This window comes from Dermacentor variabilis, chromosome 5 (genome assembly GCF_050947875.1).
Source record: "Dermacentor variabilis isolate Ectoservices chromosome 5, ASM5094787v1, whole genome shotgun sequence".
Taxonomy (NCBI): Eukaryota; Metazoa; Arthropoda; class Arachnida; order Ixodida; family Ixodidae; genus Dermacentor; species Dermacentor variabilis.
The window spans coordinates 8254286-8278758 of NC_134572.1; the positions used below are offsets into that span (position 1 = coordinate 8254286).

Sequence of the window (24473 nt, forward strand, 5' to 3'; positions counted from 1 at the left end):
CTCTCCAGAATGCGGAGATGGCCTGTCACAATACTGCATGCATCCCACCCGCGTTGAGTAGAACTTGTTGCTGGACGAGTTGGTTGGGATCTAATGAATAGATTGTTGCGCCAAAAAAAAAAAAAAAGACTTGGGAAGGAAGAGTACGAAATGACAGATTGAGCGCTGAATCTGTCGACATTGAGACACTGAGACAAAGACATTGAACGCTCAACGACGTTCAGCGCTCAATCGGTCGTTTCGTACTCTTCCTTCCCAAGTCTTTTTTTCCCCCTTTTTTTGGTGCAACAATGTATTCATTACATCCCACCCGCGTTTGGGTTGTCATTCTTTAGGGAGTAACTCGCAAATTTTTCTCCGATGACCTTCCCGAAAGTACTTTCTGGGCAATCCTGTGGTAGGGTCCGGGCGATTAGGACGTCGTGCGGGAATTTCGGAGTGTCACGGACCCTCGGCGTATGGATCTCACCTCAGTCTGGGCAACAAGAAATAACTAGACAGAGGGAGCGATTGAAGATCGGGAGTCCTTTTCCAATGAAATTTATTATTTTGTTTGTCTCTTTCCTCTACAGCGATCCATTTATGACTTGCAGAGGTTTACGCGGTAGTCCGCGAAGTTAGAACTTCACACCAATCTGTTTAAGAATTTCATCCAAAACGGACGCAATAAGGATCGAGTCTTTGTGTGGCATTAGCGGGCTTTCCTTGGCACCTGCGGGAAAAGTACAAAAAATAGTTTAATTACCAGCTTTACAGTGAGAGTTTTGTGCAAGTACCTTTAGTGGTTTCTGTACGGGTTCAGAAAAGTATCTGTTTGCAAGAACAAACAGCTTCATTCGCCTGGAAAGAAATTGGCTGTATCTAAACTAATTTATCAACGAAAGAACGCTTTGATAGTGGTGCTAAGTGTAAGCAAAGTAGACAAAAGCGATTAACTACAAACTTTACTTAACCTCTTATTGCCTTATATAGGAAAATACATTTTACCTATATTAAGTTGTTTGTGTGTATGGGATTGCTGCATTTAAATTTCCTTTACATTTGCTACCCTACAGATGAAGATTGCGGGATTCCTGCGAAAAAGTATGAAATGATATTATATTGCAGAATAATATTCTTTTAATCTCATGGTTTCATGTCCTTGAAAAATAAAGTCTAACTGTCGCTCGTCGTAAGGCAGAATGTAAAATAGTTTGTATCGCAGAAACTACGACTCCAGTTTGAGCAGCTGAAATGCTGCTGACACGCATGTTTCTTGAAGTGTCCAGATTAGTTGAAAACTTCGTGTGCAGATCGTTGTTTCGCAACTTACTTGCGAAACGATGGTGACGCGCTCACATCTTTTTGCAGGACAACTATACATGATGCCAGGCACGGATTTTGTTTAGACATATTTTCTTTAATTTGGGTATGTCGTGTATTTTTACCTTTCTGTCGTGAGATTGTGATACCCGGTTACAGGAAAGTGTTTTACCCTAGACAACCTGATAAGTGCACGAATGAAGACCATGGACGCAAAGGAGGACTGTAATTTGACGTGAGGATCACTCATTCATTGTAAAGGAGTGCAAACAGACGGACTCAGTGTTAACACCTGGACACCACAAGCACTGCTAATACTGGTTTATTCGAACGATCATCATATACGTATATACAGGAAAAGAGCGAAGTGCAAGAGCGTAAGTGAAAAAGAAAATGGAAAAATGGACATTTGTCACGTGCCGTTAAAGAGCGAGGTTTCGCATTCTCAAAACGATATGGATGGGCAACTCACCCATGCATCGCAGTTCTCGTTAATAGTAACGATAAAAAAACCTCAGTGCCCTTCCACTCAGCGAAGAAGCATGTCCAGCGAAGCTGTGTATGTGGGCCTCTTAATGGTGAACTGCACTTCCGCCGCGGGTCAGCCCGGCATTGCACTACCTTCGGTATCGGCCCACGTATGAGGAGTGCTTAACGCAAGCTTCACCTCCACCGCTGGTCGGCCCGGCATTGCACCACCTTCGGGATTGGCATACGTATGGGCAGTGCTTAACGCCTGCTTCACTTCCGCCGCGGGTCAGCCTGGCATTGCAGCATCTTCGGGATAGGCCCACGTATGGGGAGTTTTTTGCTTACCACGCCAACAACAAGAAAATTTCTTTGGGCGGTAGAGGTATGCAGCTTCCCTGTAAAAACTGTTCAGCAACCTCCCTGCCTCTCTTGTGATTGTTAGCATACAGAACTGATGTGCACTCAAATGACGGAACACATCCACATTTTGCGCAATGTGCTTCCAAATGTAATCCCAGCGCTGCTTTCAGCGCATTGCAGTGCTCGCGCAGGCGTACTATCGGCGTCAAATGAAACGTGAAAAGCGGAGTGCGTGCCTGAAGCATAACTGGGGAAGGTATATAGTCATCACCATTGACAGGCGCGCACATTCGGTTTGACAGCACTGCGCGATGATGCTGGCCCTATACTGCGGTATTTTCGTTTCTTTTCCGGTTCTGTTTTATTTAAATGCTAGAAAATATAAAAAAAGTTCGGTAGTTGTTGCACTCTTGTAACACAGGAAGTCAAAAGCCTGCTGTACATTTGGTAACATATGAAGTTATCGTCTTCGACTGAACGTGGCATACACGAACCATTATCTGTACCGCATAAGACTTACCACTAACCCATACTGTGATAACTGTCGCAACTTAGAGAGAATTGAGCACATATTACTGGAATGTCCCGCGTACCTCGACGAGAGAATTTTTTGAGCACCAAATGGACATGATTTGCCACGAACCGTTAACGTTACCGAGCATCTTAGGTCCAATGCCCCGCCCTACAAAACAGCGACGGGTTTTGGATTTATTGTTCAAATACCTGACAGAAATTGGTCTAATAGGAAAGCTTTAAAAATTGCACACTTCCTATACAAAAGCCTAATTTACTCGCCATGTCACCTGTAAATATTAGTTTCAGGTCCACTAGGACATTTCATACTTATTTTTATCCTCTTTTTCTCCCACTCTCTTCTGGAATCTTTTAATCCCGTTCCCCATCTCTATACAGAGTAGCATGAGCGGTTATATACTCGCCGGCAAAATTCTCTGTTTTTCTAATAAAGAGCCCCCCCCCCTCTCTCTCTCTCTCTCTCTCTCTCTCTCTCTCTATACAATCGGGGTTAGACTTCCTTGTAAGACACATTCGTAATGCATTAAGGTATACTATCGGGGCTAGACTCCTTGCAAGGCATAACGAGCCGCATCGGGAAGCACACGTGCGGCACTAGCGCGACCTCCTCACGGCACGCGCTTCTTCCGCAGTGGCGTACTTGCGCGGCCGTCCTCGCGAGCCGCAAGAGCGTGCACGCTCCTGCATCGCTCTCCGCCGACAACCGCCGCCGCCATTACGACTATGACGTCAATGGGCAGAGCGCGCGTGCCCGCTTTTCTGCGCAACATCTGGTGCGACAGCAATTACTAAACATAAAACTTGTCCGACATTGAAGACTGTTTATATGTGGTAATGTGAAAGCGTTATAGCGCTTGTAGACCTTGGCACGTCATCAACGCGCTCGTTTTATACACTCAAAGTGGCGCCACCTCCTCCGCACCGTCACGTTCACCGCCCAATGGCGCACGCACTATAGTCAGCGAGATGGCTGCGACGTGACGCGTGCAATCAGCAGGCACACGTTTGGTGAACCGGACCCGAGGAACAGCCGTGGTGTCAGGGAAGCGTGCGCATCTCGTACCCCTGAGGTCCCGGGCTCGATTCCCACCCGTAGACCGAAATGTACCACATTTTCTTTTCGAAGCCATTCGTTTACATTTGTTTACAGGAACCTCCCTGAGAAATGTGACGTCAATCCGAGCATTTCTAACGTGTTTTTACTCTTAGCGGCATCGGCCATTTTTCGTCACGGCACAGTTTAGCCAAGGGCACCGCAAACATGGTGACCTGAGGCTTTCGCCTTAAGAAAAGAAAGCAGAAGCTAAAATATCGCAGTTTTTATGGCGAGTATTATTGAGAAGTGCGGCGAAAACCATATGTGCTATCGGCGTCAAATGAAACGCGAACAGCGGTGCGCCTGCTACAATTTGCGCCGTCGTCTTGTCTTGCTTTCAAATACAGGAGCACCAGAATAGAAACGAAAATTTCGCAGTTTAAGGGGGGAGCATCATCGCGCAGTGCGGACAAATCGGGAGTGCGCGCGTCTCGATGGTGTCACCTTCAGTTGCGCTTCGGCCACGCGGTTCGCGTCTCATTTGACACCGACAGTAAAACCCAGGCAGTGCCAAGTCTGCTCGATGTATACCTTATTAGAGGACAGAAGATTGCAGTAAATCACTCTGCATCAGCAGTTTGTCGACTTATGGAGTTGTCAGTCCATATCGCTTTTAGAGTGCGAAATCTCGCGTCGTAAAGGCACGGGAGTATGCAAAATTTTCCCCACTTGTTTTTTGTTCTCTTCCTCTCTTTCGGCTTTGCACTTTTCCTGTATATTTATTCCCCGTTCAAGTAAACCAGTTTCAGTAGCGCTTGCGGTGTCTAGGTGTTATGTGTCCGTTTGTTTGTGCTCTTTTACAATGAATATGTACCAAATAGCCCAGCTTTCTACTGTTTTGCAGTGGGGATCACTGTTGGGGGCAACAAGTAGTGAGAAACGCGCGAGGAAGTCTTGAGGCAATTTACGTCAAGCGCCACCATTATCTGTTTTCAATAAAAGCGTCAAGCACTCGTACACACGCGTTCGGCGAATAGCAATAAGCGAGTCCACCTGATCTCACCACGTGCAAAAGTTAAAAAAGAATATCTTATATTACATGCAAGAATTCTAGTGAACAGCGATTTAACTAAACGCTGATCAAGCCCTGCGATCTTCTCTCCTATGCACGCACGAACTGACACGCGGATGCACAACAACGCACGTGCGTTACATATAAGCCGTAAGTGTACTTTATGTCTTAAAGGCTTTGGGCATAAACGCCCACTTATTCAATCACTAAAAGAAAGAGAGCATTGGTGCGGGTTTAATTAATGCGTTGTTTAGACTTCTGTAAAAACTGTCTGTGTGCGCTGAATAGGCCACGAAAGCTATATAAACTGCGATTTCACCTCGAAGCAAGCAGCTTCTGACTTCTTCAGCCTCGTAGCGAAGTCCCGCGCTGAATTCGTAAAATAGTGGCATGCCGACAGGCGGGAAGGGAGAGTCCATCCGTCCAGCCGGCATCTGCATTCCTCTCGGAGACGGACTCGGCGGATCCAACTTGAGAGCGACAAAGAGAACGACACAGGATATTCAGCACGAGAGCGCGACGCTTGCAAGATCAGCGGCATTACTATAGCCTCCACGAAGCTCCTCTAGAAGCGGCGACTGGAATAGCCGCCAAATGTGTTCTTTGGCTAAAAGCAACCTGAATGAGCGAAGTGGCGTGTCTGCTTAAAAGTTATCTATCCTAGAAGGAGGAGGATAAGGAAGGAAGGAAAGATAGGGAGGTCAACCAGACACACGTACGGTTTGCTACCCTGCACAGGGGAAGAGGTTAAAGAGAAAAAAAGAAAAAGGAGAGGGAAGGAAGAAGGCACTCTCAGTGTGAATACGAGCGGTTGTCCATCACTTCACGCCTGCAATTACATGGTCACTGAGGCCAGTTGATTTCATGAATTGTAGCAGCGCCTGCGTCGCTTTGTAAGCCTGCGACGCGTGCGGCCATGGTCCGAGAATCTTAGTCTCTGAACATGGTCTGTTGTCTAATTGGTTTAACACCCTCCGAAGAACGTTGTGTTCGACTTCATAGAGGTTACAAAAACACAGCGCATGCTCGATCGTCTCTTCACAGTTGCATGAGTCACAGATATGTGTGTCCGACATTCAAAGAAGGAATGAGTAGATATTATTGAAAGCCACCTCTAACAAGAGGCGGCACAGTAAAGTTGCATCACGGCGGGAGGAGGTCGATGGAATCTGCATCTTCAATATAAGACCCAGCCGGTGGAGACAGCAGTTGGAGAAAATCTGGGTGTTCCACAAAGTTTCAGTGTCGTTTTGAGCTAGTAAACGAAGACCCATCGCAGCGTCTGTCCTTAATAAAAGTATAGGAACTGTCAGGGTTTCCTTATGGGCGGACCGGGCGGCCTCATCAGCAAGGTCATTTCCGATGATGACACAGTCCCCTGGAAGCCATTGGAAGGTGATGTCATGCCCGGTAATGAGGGCTTGCTGGAGAATCTCTCTGGTCTCAAACACCAGTTGTTTATGGGTCTTGCGTCGTAAGGCTGACTGCAGAATGATGGGCTGCCCTGGAGTCACGAAAAGTGGCCCGATTTCAAGGTTTTGTTTGTGCGATGTAATTAACAGCGGCACGTAGGACGGCATGTTCTGTTGCCGTAGAGGTCGTAATAAAAAAAATTATATGTGGGAAACTAAAGTTAATTGCGACTTGTCAGGCCGAGATGATAACAGTGCCTGTTGAGCTGGTGGATGAGACAGATCTATCGGCGTATGGTATGGTATGGTATGAAGAACTTTATTTAGGTCCTGAGGGATCAGTCTGGGACTGATGCGGGCCGCTCCGACGTCGGTACAGAGAGGCCGAGCCCCTCTGCCGTCACACGGGCCCTCTGGACAGCCCTGAGTTGGTCCGCCAGCACTTCACTGTGCAGCATCCGCTGCCACCACTGTTCACCAGAGAACCATCACAGGCCAACGCCAAGCGCCAAAGCATGTGTTCTAAATCGAGCAAACCCCCACACTTACTACAATAGCCTGAAAACCCGCAGTCAGGATTAATTTTATTCATGATGACCGTGTTAGGGTACGTTCGTGTTCTTTATTCAAAAGCTTTTTCCAGTAATGACCGCGTCAACTGACGTAGAACCACTGTTGAGTGACGGGCCTTCGTAATTCCCGGAATCGCGAGGCATACTTGTGGCTGTCGTAGGCACCACAGGGGTAACGGTGGCCTCGCTGCTGATGTAAAGCCCGATGGAAGGTAGTCTTGATGTGTCGCAACAAGTTTTGGAAATGTGACTTGAGGTCTTTGTGCTGGCCAATCAGCAATATAGTGACTGGGTGCGCGACACAGATGTCGAATGTGTGCTCTAAGCTTGTCAATCGTTAGAACCAAGTTGACTCTAGCAATTATGATAGTCACATGAGTGGAGGCGCATTTTTGTACTCCAAGACATGTCCGTAGGGCCTGACCTTGCAGGCTTTAGAGCGTACGAATATTGGTTTTACACGTGTTCGCCAAAACCGGCAAGCTGTACCGTAAAAAAACCCAGAAACTGCTATGTACAGCTGCAGCATGGATCGTACCGACGTGCCCCCGGTTTTTCCGCCCAGGAACCTCATTACATGTACAATATGAATTAGTATCCCCCTAAGGTAGATGCAGTGGTGGCGCCATAAAAGGTCCCTGTCAATAATCGCACCTAAGTAGTGAGACTTCAGGTATGTGATAGCCTGGCCATTGAGAGAAACAGGGTACAGCGCCATGGGTTTGCACGTAAACGTGATTAACGAGCATTTTTCGATGGACACACTAAGGCCTTGCTTGCGGAGATACGAACAAGTTAGGGTGGTTGCCCGCTGAATTCTTGCGCGCTCTTGAAGACGAGTCACCGCAGAAGATCGAAGACAAATGTCATCAGCGTACATTGATGGGTGAACTGTCTTGGGTAATATTTCAGCAAGGCCAACCATAGTTAGGTTCAAGAGAATATGGCTCAATACCCCGCCCCGTGGGACCCTTCCGCACGTATAATAGTTGGCAGGCGGGCCATCTTCGGTCTGCACAAAATGGTTCTACTGAAACATTCGGCCACCGATTCCAACAGCCTCCAATCACTCGAGGATCGCTTCATGCGTGACATTATCGTACGCCCCCTTTCATATAAAGAAAGAGCGCCACTAATATGAACTTGAGGCATTTTTGTTGTTGTATGAACGCTGCGAGGTCAATAACATTGTCTATTGATGACCTGCCTCGCCGAAAGCCTGTCGTGGAGTCAGGATACATGTTGTGGCGCTCAAGATGCCATTCTAATCGTGTAAGGATCATCTTTTTTATTACTTTCCCTATGCAGCTTGCCAAGGCAGTCAGGTGGTCGAAAGGCGGCTTTCCTAGTTCGAGTAGTGGTACAAGCCTACTAATCTTCCATTGCTGAGGAACGATGCCGTCATGCCATGAGCGGTTGTAGTAATTCAGCTGTTCTTGCCTGTCCTCTTGTCCAAGATCGGCCAAAACTGCATAGGTGAGGCCGTCGGGCCCTGATGAAGATGGAAGTCGAGAAGCAGCCAAAAAGGCGTTCAGTTCTTCCCTAGTAAATGGAATTTTGATTTCTGGGACGCGGGACACAGGAACGACACTCCTGGCTTCGGCGTTGGCGGTGATACACACGCCAGCAATCTGCGCACAAAAATCATTCGCCACCTCGAGTGGCGTCTGACAGTGATGTAGGGCTAAGGCCATGAAAGGATGTCGCTGTTGCAGAGACGAGTGCAGTCCACGAACAGTCTTCCAGATGTATGAAAGCGGTTTACGAGGGTCCAGTGATTAGCAAAAGGACTTCCAACGTTGTTCCTGCGAATGGTCCAACTGGCGCTGGATTTTATTCTGTGTTCTCCGTGCCATTCTCAGGTCACAAATTACCTTCGTGCGCCTGCATCTCTTTAGTTCGTCCTCGAAGAGCATTTAGCCTCTCCAGTTCTAAGTGGAATTGGGAACGGTTCGCTGTCAACGTTAGGCGGCATGAAGCTTCTTTCATTGTCTCTGCGATTGTATCCTCCAGACTACGGCAATTGTCTTCTCTGTTTGCATTTTCTATGTGCAGCTTTAATTTAGTCTAGTTGATTCTTCGTACTTTATTCGACGAGGAGGAATTGTTTAGCCCACTGATCTGCAAGTATGTGGGTATATGGTCACTTCCATGGGTTTCTATGTTCGAAAACCACTCAACTTGCGAACTGAAACATCGTCATACCAAAGTGAAATCCAGGCAACTGCTGTACTTAAGGCTTCGTAGGTGTGTAGGACTGCCATCATTCATGACACAAAGTTCGTGATCAGAGGCGAACCACACCAAATTCCTGCCTCTGGAATTGATTGCCGAGGTACCCCACAGTAAGTGATGCGCGTTGAAATCTCCCGTTATAATCCAAGGACCACTGGTCTGTAACAATATGCCTTGAAGTCTATCGCGTTCAAATCTTCCTGACGGGGATAGGTAGACACCAGTGAGGGTGAATGACACTTGCTTCTTTCTTACACGTAGGCAGACATTGATTGTTATTATGTGGTTCTACTGCATGGTGGGTATACGTAAAATACGTTCGCATCTACACTACAACTTTGCTGCGCTCCTCGCACGCCGCCTAAAGAAAAGGTACGTACCCTGACAATTTAATGGGAGTAAGTACGTTGGGTTCGCAAATAACGATTATGGCGAATCCAATTTGCGACAATATATTGATGGAAGGATGAGATAGGGAACCTCAATCCGATGGTGTTCCACTGTAAGATCGAAGCTTGTCTGACCTCAGTGCGAAATGACAGTATTGGATGAGCCATGGTGTCTACGAAAGGCGTGCAAATACTGGACTTAGAGAATCCAGTACCTGAAGTGCACTCTGAACTGACTGCGTTGTTAGCTTATTGAGGAGCACGCGAATGGCATTCATCAGTGATTGAAGCATTACGATCACTTGTTTGTCCTCTTCAGGCAGTTTATCGGCGGGAGGTTCAGAATTCGAGGTTGCCGATGTGCACTGCGAATTTGCAGGTGGCTGTGGCTTTGACAACATCGTCCAAGCGGCATCAGCCGTAGCCTCGCTTTTTTCAGCATTCTAGTTCCTATCAGCCGCGACCTGTCTGGGCGGCAAGGGAGGTGGAATAGTAGTGCATGCGACGGACGCGGTAGAGCTAATGACTTTCTTTAACGAACGTCGGCGTCGATATCGCCGCTTTCTGATGGCGTTAGCAGCCTCCAGATGAGACGAATGGTCTCTCGCCATTTTTTAAGAGAATCAGCTCCTTTTTGATGTTTGTGCAATCCTTTGACGAAGCTTCATGGGACCCATGACAATTCGAACATTTAAGAACAGTGGCCCCGAAATCATCCGCGGAGTGGGTTACAGCGCAGCAAGAACACACTACTGTATTTTTACACGCGCTTTTCACGTGACCCAGGTTCATGCAGTTGAGGCGTTGTAGTGTCTTCGGTATGAAAGGTCGTACAGGATGTCGAAAGTGGCCCAAACTTTACATGAAGGTAGCGAGTCACCCTTGAATACTATCTTCAAACAACTCGTGTTGCCCAAGCGGGTAACGCTCGCAATGACAGCAGCTTCACTGGCTGGTTTTACGAGAACTTCTAAGTCGGAGCTGGGAATCGCAGCGTCTACATCGTAGATGACACCGGTGACGACGTCAGAGGCCAGTGGGATGTGGGAATGAACCTTCATTCCCTCCCTATCGGTAAGGTTGCGCAGGGTATTCATCCAGCCGCATGCGTGACATCAATCGCCCGTACGTTCTTACGTGTGTTCACTCTGATGTCAGTAGTTTCATTCTGCACCAATCCCTCCAGCACCTCCGAAACATTTTGCCTGTGGAGGCGTTTTGTGTTCCTGTCGGGCACAGTAGGAACGAAAAAGATGGCATTGGTCATAGGGCTCCGTTGTGGTCTTTCATTCAATGTGCTCGAGGACGAAGAGGTACTGGTGTGACCTCTCTTGGCCTTGCGGCTCACAAGTTCGAAGTCATCGTTGGAGGGCTCTCGCTGCTCAGTGAGTAGATTTTCTTTCAATCAGCATTTTTACTACAGACAATAACATTATTTCCTCCATTCTAACCAGACAGGGTGTAAGCATTGGAAAATTAGACATTACGGACGCTGGAATACTTAATCTTCTGCTTAATATTGACCCTAAAAAAGGCAGTGGTCTTGACAACATACCTAATGACTTTCTGAAAAGGTATGCGGAATGGTGCAGTAGATACCTAGGCATAATTTTTTGTAAATCACTCACGACTTCACAACTACCGAACGACTGGAAAATCGCAAAGATAATACCTATACATAAATCAGGCGACACAGCAGAAACTTCGAATTTTAGGCCCGTTTCATTAACTAGTACATCCTGTAAGCTTCTAGAGCACATAATTTTAAAGCACATAACGGTTTTTCTAGAGAGCATTGGCTTCTTGTCTCTCTACCAACATGGCTTTCGCAGTGGTTTATCAACAGTAACCCAACTAACAGAACTAGTCCGCGATCTTGCATTTACTGTCAGTCATCGCGGCCAGACTGACATGATTTTACTTGACCTATCTAAGGCATTTGATTGTGTATGCCATAACAAGTTATTCGCTAAATTTGAAAGTATTGTTGGGAAAGGGCTCCTTTCAGCCTGGATAAAAGAATTTCTAGCCAATCGTTCACAATTTGTAGTCTACGAAAAGATTCTATCTAACACTATTGCCGTTACTTCCGGAGTTCCCCAAGGCTCAGTTCTTGGGCCATTACTCTTCCAAATCTATATTAATGACATCACAGCTAACATTGGTTGTAATATAAGACTGTTCGCCGACAACTGCGTTATTTACAGTGAGATCACTAATTATATCTACCACATCGTACTTAATACATCCCTCAACACTCTAGCTATTTGATTCTCTAATTGGCAGATGTCAATTAACGTAAAAAAGTCGGTGGCCATGACCGTAACAAGGAAAACAAGACCATCTAAATTTGCATATGAGATTAACACCTACCTATTTATGTTGAACAACATAAATAGGTAGGTGTTACATTAACGTCAGACCTCAGGTGGGTTAAACATATTTCGAATATCACCGCAGGAGCATTACGCAAATTATTCTTCCTCAAAAGAAGCGTTGCGCTCTCTACGACATCAACGAAGCTACTAGCCTACACAACGTCAGTTAGGCCAGTTCTCGAATGTGCAAACATAGTCTGGTTTCCTCATACAACGACTAACATAACAAAATTAGAGGCAGTACAAAGAAAGGCTATACGGTTCATTCACAAAAATAGAAACGCGCTGACTCACCGACTAATCTTCTAACGCAGTCTGGATTTCAAACGCTATCTACCAGAGCAAAACACGCTCGCCTGAAGTTCTTGTTTCAGCTTCTAAAAAATAAATATAAGGTAGATGCGCTCAGGTACATCTCATTTTCTGAGGCTCGAAAAACACGTAACAAACATGCGTACACTTTAACAGAATACACATGCAACAACGACACGTTTAAGTATTCATTCTTCCCCCTTACAGTAGCTGAATGGAACTGACTTGATCCTACTATTAACGCCTTCGAATCGTTGTCCGAATTGACCTCACAAGCAGAAGTTGCAGTGCGTAAATAAAATAATTTATCATCGCATGAATCATCGTCACAAATTTTGCATTTTGTTGCTTTCGACGTGCCATTTTTCTTTTTCCCTTTCAATTTGTTTCTTCTCGCTCTCAAAGTGTATATGCTTTAAGCGCATCTATTCACACAACTTTAACATTTCTTGACGGGTTAAGTGTTATCTTTCAGTTTGCTCCTATTTCATGTATAACTGGTTACTTCCGTATTCTTCACTGCTAGTATCATGTTAATTAACTGTCTTGTGAAAACATGCATTTTCGTTCCTAAACTCGGCTTCCTTCTTATATTGCCATCTTTGGGCAATTGTTTTCTTCTTATTTTCCTTTTTTTTCAATTAACTGTTCTACCTAGATGTGTACTGATATACATGTATACTGTATCGCCCAACTGCCACGCTTTCAAATGAGAGTAGCAGTACTGTAAATAAATAAGGGTGTCCTCGCTGTCAGAGTCGCTATGAGGGCCAGCCGGCTTTCTTGACGCGACCGCTGACGTCGCCGAATCTGGCAGACGCCCGAGGTGGTGCACGCCCATCGCCGACGCACAAGGAAGCGACGCCTCAGAAGTACGCGTACAATTTCAAAAAAGAAAGAAAGAAAGAAAGAAAGAAAGAAAGAAAGAAAGATACTCAAACAACGTTCTGCCAAGCAGACACTTCGTCGTCGTCCGATTTAACTTAAGTGACTATCGACCTGTATGAGCTTGTGCACGTTAATCGATTATTATTGAACCAATAATGGTTGATCCCAGTTGTGATTTACGATGTGGACACCTTTATTACTAAAGGGAGCATCGAGGAAGGAAATACACAAGTTTCCTCAAACTCCTTATGTTGGAGCTGTGGATGGAAGCTACGCAACGATGCAACGTACATGACATATATATGAGAGGCATGTTCCGTAGTATTCGGGCACTGAGTTAACGCTGTTGCGACCAGTCTGCCCACACCTTTTCATAAACCACCATCATCATTATGCTATTGCTACGGAGATTGAACGCGTTGAATGTATGTTTAGTCAAAGCATTGCAGACGTTAGAATATCATATCTAGCCTTTCCGATTCGAGCTTCAGTTCAAACGTATCAGCAGCTTGCTTTTTTTATTATTATGGGGTTTTACGTGCCAAAACCACTTTCTGATTAGAAGGCACGCCGTAGTGGAGGACACCAGAAATTTCGACCACCTGGGTTTCTTTAACGCGCACCTAAATCTAAGTACACGGGTGTTTTCGCATTTCGCCCCCATCGAAATGCGGCCGCCGTGGCCGGGATTCGACCCCGCGACCTCGTGCTCAGCAGCCTAACACCATAGACACTGAGCAACCATGGCGGGTCAGCTTGTTGTTTGCTTACTGTAATGGTTCCATTTGTTCCGACGATTTCTGCTGTCGATGGCATGTTAAAAATAGATGATATTGCGAAAGTGGCAAGGCGCCCGCCGCTGAACATCACTGTGCCGGCAACGACAGTGTCCACACCTGCGAGCACATAACAAAATGACGGCTGCGCTTTGATGACTTGGTCACATGGTGAAGTACTTATGGCTCATTCACACCGGCGACTTGAGGAGGTCGCACGACCATTTGCGACTCGCTATCAAAAAACGACCGAAGGCGACTGATGTTCACACCGGCAAGCCCGGTTGAGCACGACCCGCAAGTCGCAATCCCGGAGATTGTCGTTCTCAGCGAGAACTCTCGGAATCTACGCGGAATTTGCCGCGAGGCGGGAGGAGGCCGGCTGTAGACACATGAAAGATTACTTCCGGTGCGCCGCTGATTGGTTTATCAGTTTTGCGACCACGGTCGCGCGACTGAAAAATCGAGCAGCGAGTGACTGGCCCAAAATGGTCGCTTTTTGACAAAAACGACCATTTGCGACCATTTGTGACCATTTTCGACTGGTCGCTTTGCGACCAACTTGGTCGCGCGACCCCTGTCAGTCGCCGGTGTGAATGAGCCATTAGAGCTGGAAGTATTGGTAACGGGAACTCTAATGTGAAAAGACGAGTGAATCAGCGTAGTTTATCGAATAGTGCTCTGACTCGTTACAGTAACAGATACTAGAGGCAAGGGCTCGAGATACACTATGTAAATTGTGGCTGGTTGCTAGCGTGTATTGTTTGTGCAGATTCTATGACTTAAATTTTGTAATATAAATGACGTACCACTATTGAATGCACCTTCAGCGCTACACTTTGAAGGGAAAGTACTTTATTAAAAAAAAAAACACTCATGCAGGCGCTTCACTGTTCTCGTTTCACAGTACGAAATTTCTCTAGCGTATTCTGTCTCTGCAGGTGTTTGTAGATTCTGGTTCTTTTTTTGTGTGTGGTGGAAAGTGGAGGGTTACGAAAAATGTGGAGTGCGGCTGTTGGTAAGGTTGAAAGGGCTAAGCGCTCTACACAACTTACTCTCAGTATCTTGGATCAAAGACAACACAGATTAATATCTATAGTTGGTCAACCCAGATGTTAAGTTTTTATTTTATTGCGCCTATCTCACTTTACCAGGTAACGTATATGAAAGCGGCAAGTAATCTCGCTAATGTATGTAGCCATAAAAGCAGACGCGTTAGATTGCGTTCATTTGTATCATAGGGTTCATAAACTTTGGTTTTGCTCCTCACAATCCATGAGCTCTCAGCGTTTGTTACGAGAACAATGGCGCGCTTTATAAGACGCACTAAGGGTCCGTGCAGCCGCACCTTAGGCCTAATATAAGCAAAAGTAGTAATTTTATAAGCTGTACCATGTCGCCGTAGAGGCGACCGCTACAGATGAATGCCAGCCTGCTCCTTGTGTGGAATGATTTCTTGAAAATCTATTTGATAAAGAGAGAGAGAAAGAAAGGAAGGAAAGGTAGGGAGATCAACCAGATGCGCATCCGGTTTGCTACCCTACAGAGGGGAAATGGTGTTTGTAAGAAGAGGGAAATGAAATAAAGAGAGGCAACACTGAAGGGTGCCGCTTTATCCGGAGGTGCACATCGACACAACAGTCTGTCGCATAGGTCTGTAGAGGCCAGTTCATATATGTGCTGTTCTTTACACGGGGCTACACCGCATGGGGAGCATATCTGACATATATGAAGATATAAGCGAGCACTTTTCTTTTGTCGCCGCACGTAGAAAGGGAAATGCAAGGGCTATTTCTAAGCGTGAACAGGCACTCGTGTTGCGTGTACTTTTTGTGCATGTGTGTGTTCGCGCCTACCGTCCACTTAGCAGTACTTCTCGCTCGCAGAGACTCATTGCCTGTCGGTATTCTGTTGGACGGTATTTATGATTTCCCAAGATGATAAATGGTGGTAGCGGCTGCTGTTAAGAAAAAATTGGGGGTGTCAGGCTTCTCCTATAGGGAAGTACAAGGGTGGGGCGTCGGGGGCTGGTTGGGGTGTTATGGGGCTGCGTATATAAACCACTGTGTCTCTGTGTTGCGGCCAACCACGCACCTTCATCGGTGAAGTCTCCGCTTGCGGTAATTTTAACCGGAAACTCCGGACCAAAAGCCTGCAGGATAAGGTTTGTGGTGTACGTGCCCATGGTGAGCACTGCGGAGCCGCCTAAATCCTTGCGGAACACCCGCTGCAGCCCTTGCATCGGGTAGCCTGCGGTCACGTGAACGTAGCGTGGCTCGCCGATAGAACCTCGCTCCAGCTCTTCCTGCAAACGCCGGTACGTCGGCAGGAAGCGGCTCCACAGCGCCTGCGATTCGTACGTCGCAACATACGATCTCATAGCGGCTTGATTTTGCCCTTCGACATATGCGCACGTTATAAATCAATGCTTTAGCGTGCAACGTCAGAAGAAGATGCGTACAAAAACTATTTGGACCTTTTCGACTAATATCTGGATATTGTACTGTTAGCGAACGGCACAACGCTCAAAACGTATGAGATGTCAGTGGTGTTTTCTGTCAGATTAAACCGTGACATGGCACAGATTACGGCAACGCAGTACAGGAAGCGCTTTGAATTACCACGGAATCACGACTTTGACCGCTCGAGAAAACGGGCGCTCGCTCGCCCATATCCGTACGCAGCAATGCTGCCCTGGAAAGCGTTCGACAGAATGAATTGCGCCTCACCTCCATGAGGAAGAGCCCCTTCTCCTTGGCCACCTCGCATAAGGCTTCGGTGTCTTTTCGGCTGCTGGTCAGCGGCTTCTCGCAGAGCACGTGCTTGCCGCTCTCCAGCAGCATGCGCGAAGTTGCATAGTGGTCGGGGTGCAGGCTGCCCACGTACGCCACCTCTGCCCAAGGCGAATTATGCGGCTGATAACCATGACATGAATACGCGCAGTGGCGTAGCCAGGGAAGGAGGTGCAAGGCACGTGCCCTCCCTCCGTCCCCGGTAAAGTGCGTGCCCACCTTCTCACCCCCCAGATTCCTGACCATGCCACTGAGTGTGCGCACTGCACAGCATGTTTTCCAAGGCATGCGGGCAAGTTGTTTATTCACAGCGGACACGTCACGTGCCTCGCTTAACAAACCAGCTGACAGCTCTCGATAACGGCTTGGAAGAGCGGGCGATCCTTAATCACATTATCGAACGAGATATAGCGAGGGCGCCTGCAAATGACTGATGATTTTTCTGAATCAAGGACGCTGGGGATGCGGTCCCTGATTTTCTGTGTCTACAACAGGGGTCGCAGAGGAGCTGGCTCATTCTAACTGGACACATCCTCACATCCTGCTTAACGGGCCTGTTTCGTTGCAGGTCACACTACGCCGAAGCATGCGGCGCACAAATTTGAATAAACCGCATTAGCAGCCATTACCCCTCGCGCAAGTTGGTGCGGTTCGTGGCATTATACGAATCACGATCGCCTGCCAACAGCCCCATTGCGTTTACCGCACATTTCAGGTGTCACGTGAGAACAGCTGCAGCCTACGAGAACTTGATTGCGCTGGCGTTTGCTCTGCAGGACTTTAAACAGGAGGCTTTGGCTCAGAGCAGTTGGCGCTATCTGCACACTGCTGCAACGCACGTATACGAAAAAGTCAAGGCTTTGTTGGCTCTCACAAGTGGCGACGACGTGCTGGCTACTGTGCGGAAGTAGCCAGGGTATATTTCGCACATGTGCTTACTAATATATATATATATATATATATATATATATATATATATATATATATATATATATAGATATATATATACCAGCAAAAAGCAGTTCTGGGTCCGAGTAAATATTCACAGTGAAGTAGACGCGCGTATGAAGCGGTTTATTGACGTTTCGGCCGGGGTCTGGCCTTCATCAGAAGGCCGGCATCTGATGAAGGGCGGACCCCGGCCGAAACGTCAATAAACCGCTTCATACGCGCGTCTACTTCACTGTATTTACATATATATATATATATATATATATACGTCGCCCACCTCGGGCGATTCCCCCGTCGGCTCATTTACACAAATACACAAATAAAGTTTATTCCTTCTCCTCCTCCTGTGTGCGAGAAATAGATACCGAGTTCTTACCAACGTCCGGGTCTAACGCCAGCTCTTCGTAGCTGGAGTACGCTTTGCTGATGCTGTGGAGGTCTGCAAACTGTTTAGCCTTCTCGAAGTTCCTTCCTGCAACAGCTACAACCTGGTGGGCGTAGACGGGAATACAATGATTGACATGCTTCAAGCTATTATTGATTGGCACTCGCTGTTCAGCTCCCTGTTCATTCCCGTTGTCGAGCACGAAAACCTACGTTAGGACAGCGTGGTCAGTTGTCAGGCAGCGCGAGAAAGTCGTGCCTTATTTCTACACGGGCGCTGTCACTCTGCATTGTACATCGAGATGCACAAGTTTGATCTGATTTCTTGATGAATATTCAGATAGGACATTAAGATAAAAAAAGACATAAATAGGCATACACATTATAAGACAAATGAGACCCTTTGTGGTTTTGCCCATCGGCAATAATGGTCATCTGTCTCGCGTGCGTTTCCAGTTATAACGCCGCGCTTTCGGTACATTCAAGTTACGAACGGCATTCGTGAATCAGCGTGACATAGTGTACCTGACAGGAAAGTAGAGTGCGTAGAATGTCAAATACAGTAACTGTAGGCAAAATTGGTGGTAATTATCGGTGGGAGACAAGATAAGCCGCGAGAGGGTATGCCAGAATAGCCGAATACACTAGTACAGGGGCAATTAAAAAAAAAGAACATTTATGCCTAAAAAGCACGCATAACTCAGAAGCGATTAAAACAAAGAACAGAAAGAGTAAGGGGTAAGAAAGAAATAACTTCGCAATGCGGAACATAGCGCTTTATTTTGCAATATATTGCACATTATCAGAAAAATAAAAAAAGCAGACGCAATAATTACGCAAATATAAATATCTATACACTTATAACGATAACTTGACTCCGAAGTACAGATGAGTTAGCATGAGTTAAACACACACACACACACACACACACACACACACACACACACACACACACACACACACACACACACACGCACACACACACACACACACGCACGCACACACACACACACACACACACACACACACACACACACACACACACACACACACACACACACACACACACACACGCACACACACACACACGCGCACACACACACACACACACAAACACACACACACACACACACACACACACACACACACACACACACACACACACACACACACACACACACACACACACACACACACACACACACACACACATGCACACACACACACACACGCACGCACTATAGACTACCACTTGAACACGTACACCATAGAAGGAGAAATTAATGAGAAGGCCTGTCCGTTTACTCAGTGCCTCGAGTATGTTTCTCACGACAACATGAGTTTGTAATTGGCGCTCTTCTGGTGCTAGATTCCACATTTACATTCTTTCTAATGCACATGCGTGTCTAAATTCTCGAATCTTCGCTGCCATATCTTGCCCTGATGGGTGTTATCGGCTCACTTTAGTCGTCTGCCGCCGTCCGTCACCGGAATCGTTTGTGAGATATTTATAAGGAAACGAAGCCACAGAACTACAGACTCGCAAAAGGTTGCGAAAGTTGCAGGATCGTTCGCCACCTGTGGCCAGTTGTTTTTCATCCACTTTGATTTCCATTACTTTATCGTTTCTTTGTTTTATTTATGAAGCACAAGTAATTTCCCTTATGTTGTCCTTGGTGTCAGTGTTTGTTGGCTTCTTATGATAGGACTCACAGATTGCCATTCGAAGATTCTTGACTCAGCCACTACGTCTTTGCTACAGCGTGCATTGATTACGGCGCCTGTAGAGCGCGCCCGCGTCTCTACCATTGGCTGACGCCCGCTTCCCTTCTGCTCCTCTCTACTGGATGGTGCTGGAGTCGGCGCCTTCTGTATTTTATGTCAAGTACTGGGCATTTGAGAGTGTAAATGAACAAGCCAGAGTCATCAAATAGAAAGTGTCAGAAAAAGAGACGGCAAGCTGAATGAAAAGGATGGAAACGAAAAAGACCACGGAGATTTACAAACACGAGAAGAAATAAATCAGGAGGGAAGATCTGTACGATAACGCAAACGGCCTTGCTATTTGAAGCATGAGCTGTCTGTCCGAGGACAAAAAAGCACCTGAGCAAATATTCGCAACAAAATAAGGCAGGTGTCTCCTGCAGCAATAGTCCGGCAAGGACTCGGCACATCGTAAGGAATGCCAGGGCGAAACTTGTAGGGAACTAAGGTGACTGTTTGTGCATGTTGGTAGGGCACGAATGCAGCTTCTTGCGACGAGGACGTGCTCGTCTTGTGCGCAAAGGGCTGCCATCTGTAGCGAACGTCCACTTCCCAGAAGCGCCGGGATTCGAAGGGAATAGAAGCGTCAACTGGTTGGCAGTCAACCTAAGCAAGATGCGCTTATAGCGTTCATGAAAAAAAAAAAAGAGCAGGGAATAGAGTGATAAAAACTGAGTCGCTACATGCACAGGTAACGGCAGAATATAGGGATAGAAGTTTTAATGAAGAATGAAAAGATGAAGGTGAGATAGGCAACACGCCAGACTGCGATAGATCTAGTAAAACCCGATTAAGCCAAGCAGGCTGGGTGATTATACACGCCACGCACTCAAAGTGCCTCGATCGACCAGTCGCGCGGCAATTTCATGTGCGTTTGCGGGCTTCTTTCACGCTCGGATAAACACTTTTATGCAGCACGTATTGATAAACAGAAAACTGTATCGGGAGTTTTTCATGTCGCATTACAATTTTCTCATTGACACTTTTCATCTCACTATAACGTTTGAAAAGCTGATTAATTAATTAAAACTAATTATCTAATTAGGCGGAAGGAAAAAGTAAGTTGAGTATCTCCAAGCAACGGCAAACAACGTTAGTTTCGTTCTGTCCAGCTACGTGGCATTCACATATTTTTAAACGCTAACTAAAGTTAGCTGGGACACCCGTATAATCAACAATTACCCACCAACGATAAGACAGATTGCTGATGGCATTAACGTCGCCAATCATCCATGAAGAATGGATGCACCACCATTTTCTTTGTCAGTCACAACCGTACATGAAGAAACAGACAACAAAGTCCGACAAAGCCAGAGCTGAGGTTTCAATTATAGCGCCTGCTTTGTTAAATTCAGTTTTGCATTGCAGCAATATGAAGCATTGCGGTGAAGGACTACCGTGCATGCACTACGGGTGCCGCCTAACTTGTTTCCTTGTAGTATTGCCACACATTTAGCAGTTTAAATGGCACTGCGGCAGCGTATATATAGCGCGCTTTGCAGGAGAAGGCTATAGAAAGGGCGCATACCTTGTGCTCTTCTGGCGACATGCTACGCAGGCAGGCAACGAAATCGTGGCTGATACGACCAGCTCCAACGACACCCCATCGAGTCGGATTACTCATGATTTCTTCAGTTCACACTACACTGTGCTCCTTTGCGAAGCAAAATACGCGAGACGTCGATGTTTCGCAACACGGTCTCTGCGGTTGTTGCAGGCGGTACAGTAATATGGACGCAAGCGAAGCGCCTGATAACTTTATCAGCATGGCCTGATAGCACTACAGGAGTGCTTCCAGTGAAAAAAAATGCATGGAACTAAAACTGTTTATTTGCACTGTTATGCCTTTGGCGCTGCTCTTATCAAGTGCATACCTTCGTGTCTCCTTACCAAAGGCACTCAGAACGACTTCTCCAACGTTACAGGCTAACTTTAAAGGCGCGTACACAAACACACGCACAATCACACGAAGCAAAGAGAGGCATGGGCTGTTATTTTAAATGCGTGCGTGTTACATTTCATTTTCACATAACTCTACAGCTCCCGGATTCGTCTCATTACGCGTTCGTTTACCGAAAAGGCTGTAGAAGAAACGGGGATATATTTCGTATTTTTCTGAGCACTTGTACTCCGACCTAATACGTTATTATTATTGTGAAGAGGGAATTATGGGACACTGACCCATATCGACTTAGCACAGAGCGCGTTGAACAAGTTGTCGCACACATGCGGACTGACAGAGAAATTTGAGCGCTTTCTAAAGCGTTTATGTTCTCAACTTTCTTTTATTTTTTAAAAAATTGCAACTCAATTTTTATCGTATTTCATTGCCACTTCATCACAGTACGGGGGGCTCAGCAGGACCTTTACTTGGCTTGATCCTCGCATTTCTCCCACAGCACACGTCATTAAGGCACCGTTATCTGCAAGACGCAAATGGGTACCCTTCCTACCCCAGCCTGCATTCACCTTCACTGAGGTCTTGCAGACTGCATACACTGCACCGACCGCTCGAGCACTTATCATATCCTGTAAATACGCCACCCTCCACCTCCTGCACTATATCCCACCTCCATATCCTTACCCCCCCCCCCCCCCCCCCCCAACTCTGCGCGGCTGACTACGGCCGCCACACTCCAGGAGCAAGAATACCCTGCAGCGTAAATCTCATTGAGTACGCTGATGGAGTTCGCCGGGACCGAGGGCGCCTGCTCATTAATCGGATGAGCAATGAGAAAGTTTTATTCCTCTCTTGCTTGTCATTTGAGATTGAAGTGAGATCTTTCTGAAATCACGATCTTTTCTCCACCTGTCGTCGGGCAATGCCGACCCCTCCGTCTCTTCCACCGCCAGCCTCCGGTCACGCTGGATGACCGCACTGCTCAGCTCTGACCTGACAGCACAACTCTGGGCCGTTCAGCGAGCCGAGGAAGCCGCTTCGAGACAAGGTCTCGGAACCGCGTCCGCGGCGGGTGCCCAGACCCACTAAAAGGATGCCGGACTCAAATCTTCTTGATTTGAAATAAAAGGTTACGCTCTCTCTCTCCACCTGTCGTCTTTTCCAAGTAAAGATATTGCTACGGGGATGTTGGGAGTATAGCTAGGCTGTATTTACAATATATATACGGTGCAATATATATAATTGTGATAATTTCAGCAAGTAAACAGATTTACGGTTTTCCGAGTGTGTAGTTTGCGCGCGAGGTCGAGGGCTGTGGTGGTAAAGAATGCTGGCTCTAATGTGACTATGCAACATAGACTTCATACCAACTTATACCACGCACACCAGACCAGAAAACTGTCCTGTAAAGAAGTGACGAGGGCAGTCACTTCGGCTACCAATGCTAGATGTAGTGGACGCGTTGAACTTCTTCAGAATGCGGCAAGAATACACTCAGACTCACCGATTAATTGTGCTTTACGAAGATAAGAGGAACACGGTAATTGTGGTTCAGTAAAAACGTCAGACATTACGCACAGTGCAAGCAACTTGAAAACAATGCTTCATTTAAGTGAAATATTCAAGAAATTAAGATATTGCATATTGCGCGCGTTTATTCACACAAAGGCTTAAAAAATATACTGCACAGTAAGCTAAACTTTTATAGCAAATCACATCGCCGTAATTGGGCTTAGAGCAGATAGATACGAGGGCATCTCTATACACCACACGTAAACAACAGTAAAAGCTATTATTACAGATACGCTACAATGTACCTGTGATTAAGAAAGGAAGTACAGAAATGTTCGCGAAATCATTGTTGTAAATGTTTCTTGTGTCGAATCGAGAACGGCATGTGTGAACGACAGAGTGAAAAATACAATTTAATATTTCTGAAGGAACTAAGGCCTTGGTGGGCTCATGCCTCGCCCAGCATTTGACGTTATGCGCGGGGCGCGGCTGCCATAGTTTTTAAAGCTTTCACGGGGAGGAGGGGGGGGGGGGGGGTCCACCCGGGGAAGTCGCAAACAGAGTGACGAAGGTGCTGCTGAAGTTCCTTCGGTCAAATGACCTAGATGAACGGTTCTGACACTACCGTGTACTTTTATGTGTATGCATGTGTGCGTCTTCTTTAAATATATCTTTCTACGTTCAGATATCGTTTTCATCTTTCTGCCTCTCCTTCGCGGCGGGAGGAAAAGCGCGTTGCGCCATTATTTTTTAAATTTACAATCCTGCAAGCCTTGTAGGGCTGTTACGGTAGCGGGGAAAGCAGTACTACAATATACAGAATAACATATGCAGAACTTTGTTCCCCCAAAAGCTAGGTCGTCACGCGCCAAAAAATATTTTTTGTTAGTTCTGTGAGAACAACGACCCTAAACGTTTAGCTAGGATTGTAGGAAAATGCAAAAAATGACTCTCTCACCGTTTTTTTCAGTGTAAGAACGCCAAAATCGGACATTCCTTTTAGGGCTACAGCTAGCGAACGTGGCACTTGGCAACTTGAGTTTAGTACGTTTACATTAAAGCACCTTAAGAATTTAGAAGTTAAAGATTCTTTCCTTGGGGCCTACTCTGATGAAATCACAAGTTTTTTTTCATGGCAATCATAATATTGGCTTTGCCTTCTCCTTTGACGTAAACGGTTTGTTTTATTCCATCCCACATCGCGAATTGCTTGTTGCCTTCAAGGCACGTATCGATACGAGAGGTAAATCTGAGTTTTCTGTTAGTCTGAGTGCTGATTATTCTGTGACTTTACTGTATGCTTGTCCGAATAGCACTTTTATCCTTTTTGACGACCAGCTGCTTTTTCAAAAGTCGGCATATGCATCGGTTCGTGCGTAGTACCTCTGTTTTTGTGACCTATTTCTTTCTGAAATGGACATAACTCTTGACGA

The 24473-nt window shown here is 46.3% G+C and overlaps 2 protein-coding genes across 2 annotated transcripts in view; one reads left to right on the forward strand and one right to left on the reverse strand.

Moving 5' to 3' along the window:
• Nucleotides 1-24473, forward strand: part of LOC142582229 (uncharacterized) — a 109096-nt gene that overhangs the window by 24855 nt on the left and 59768 nt on the right. The window lies entirely within an intron of this gene.
• On the reverse strand, nucleotides 485-21329 carry LOC142581788 (trans-1,2-dihydrobenzene-1,2-diol dehydrogenase-like). The gene is made up of 7 exons (XM_075691239.1): nucleotides 21157-21329; nucleotides 17857-17968; nucleotides 16467-16630; nucleotides 15832-16084; nucleotides 13733-13857; nucleotides 5095-5245; nucleotides 485-712 (listed from the first exon to the last, which is right to left on the reverse strand). The coding sequence occupies exons 1-7, from the start codon at nucleotides 21250-21252 to the stop codon at nucleotides 618-620; spliced, it is 996 nt and encodes a 331-aa protein (XP_075547354.1). The 5' UTR covers nucleotides 21253-21329; the 3' UTR covers nucleotides 485-617.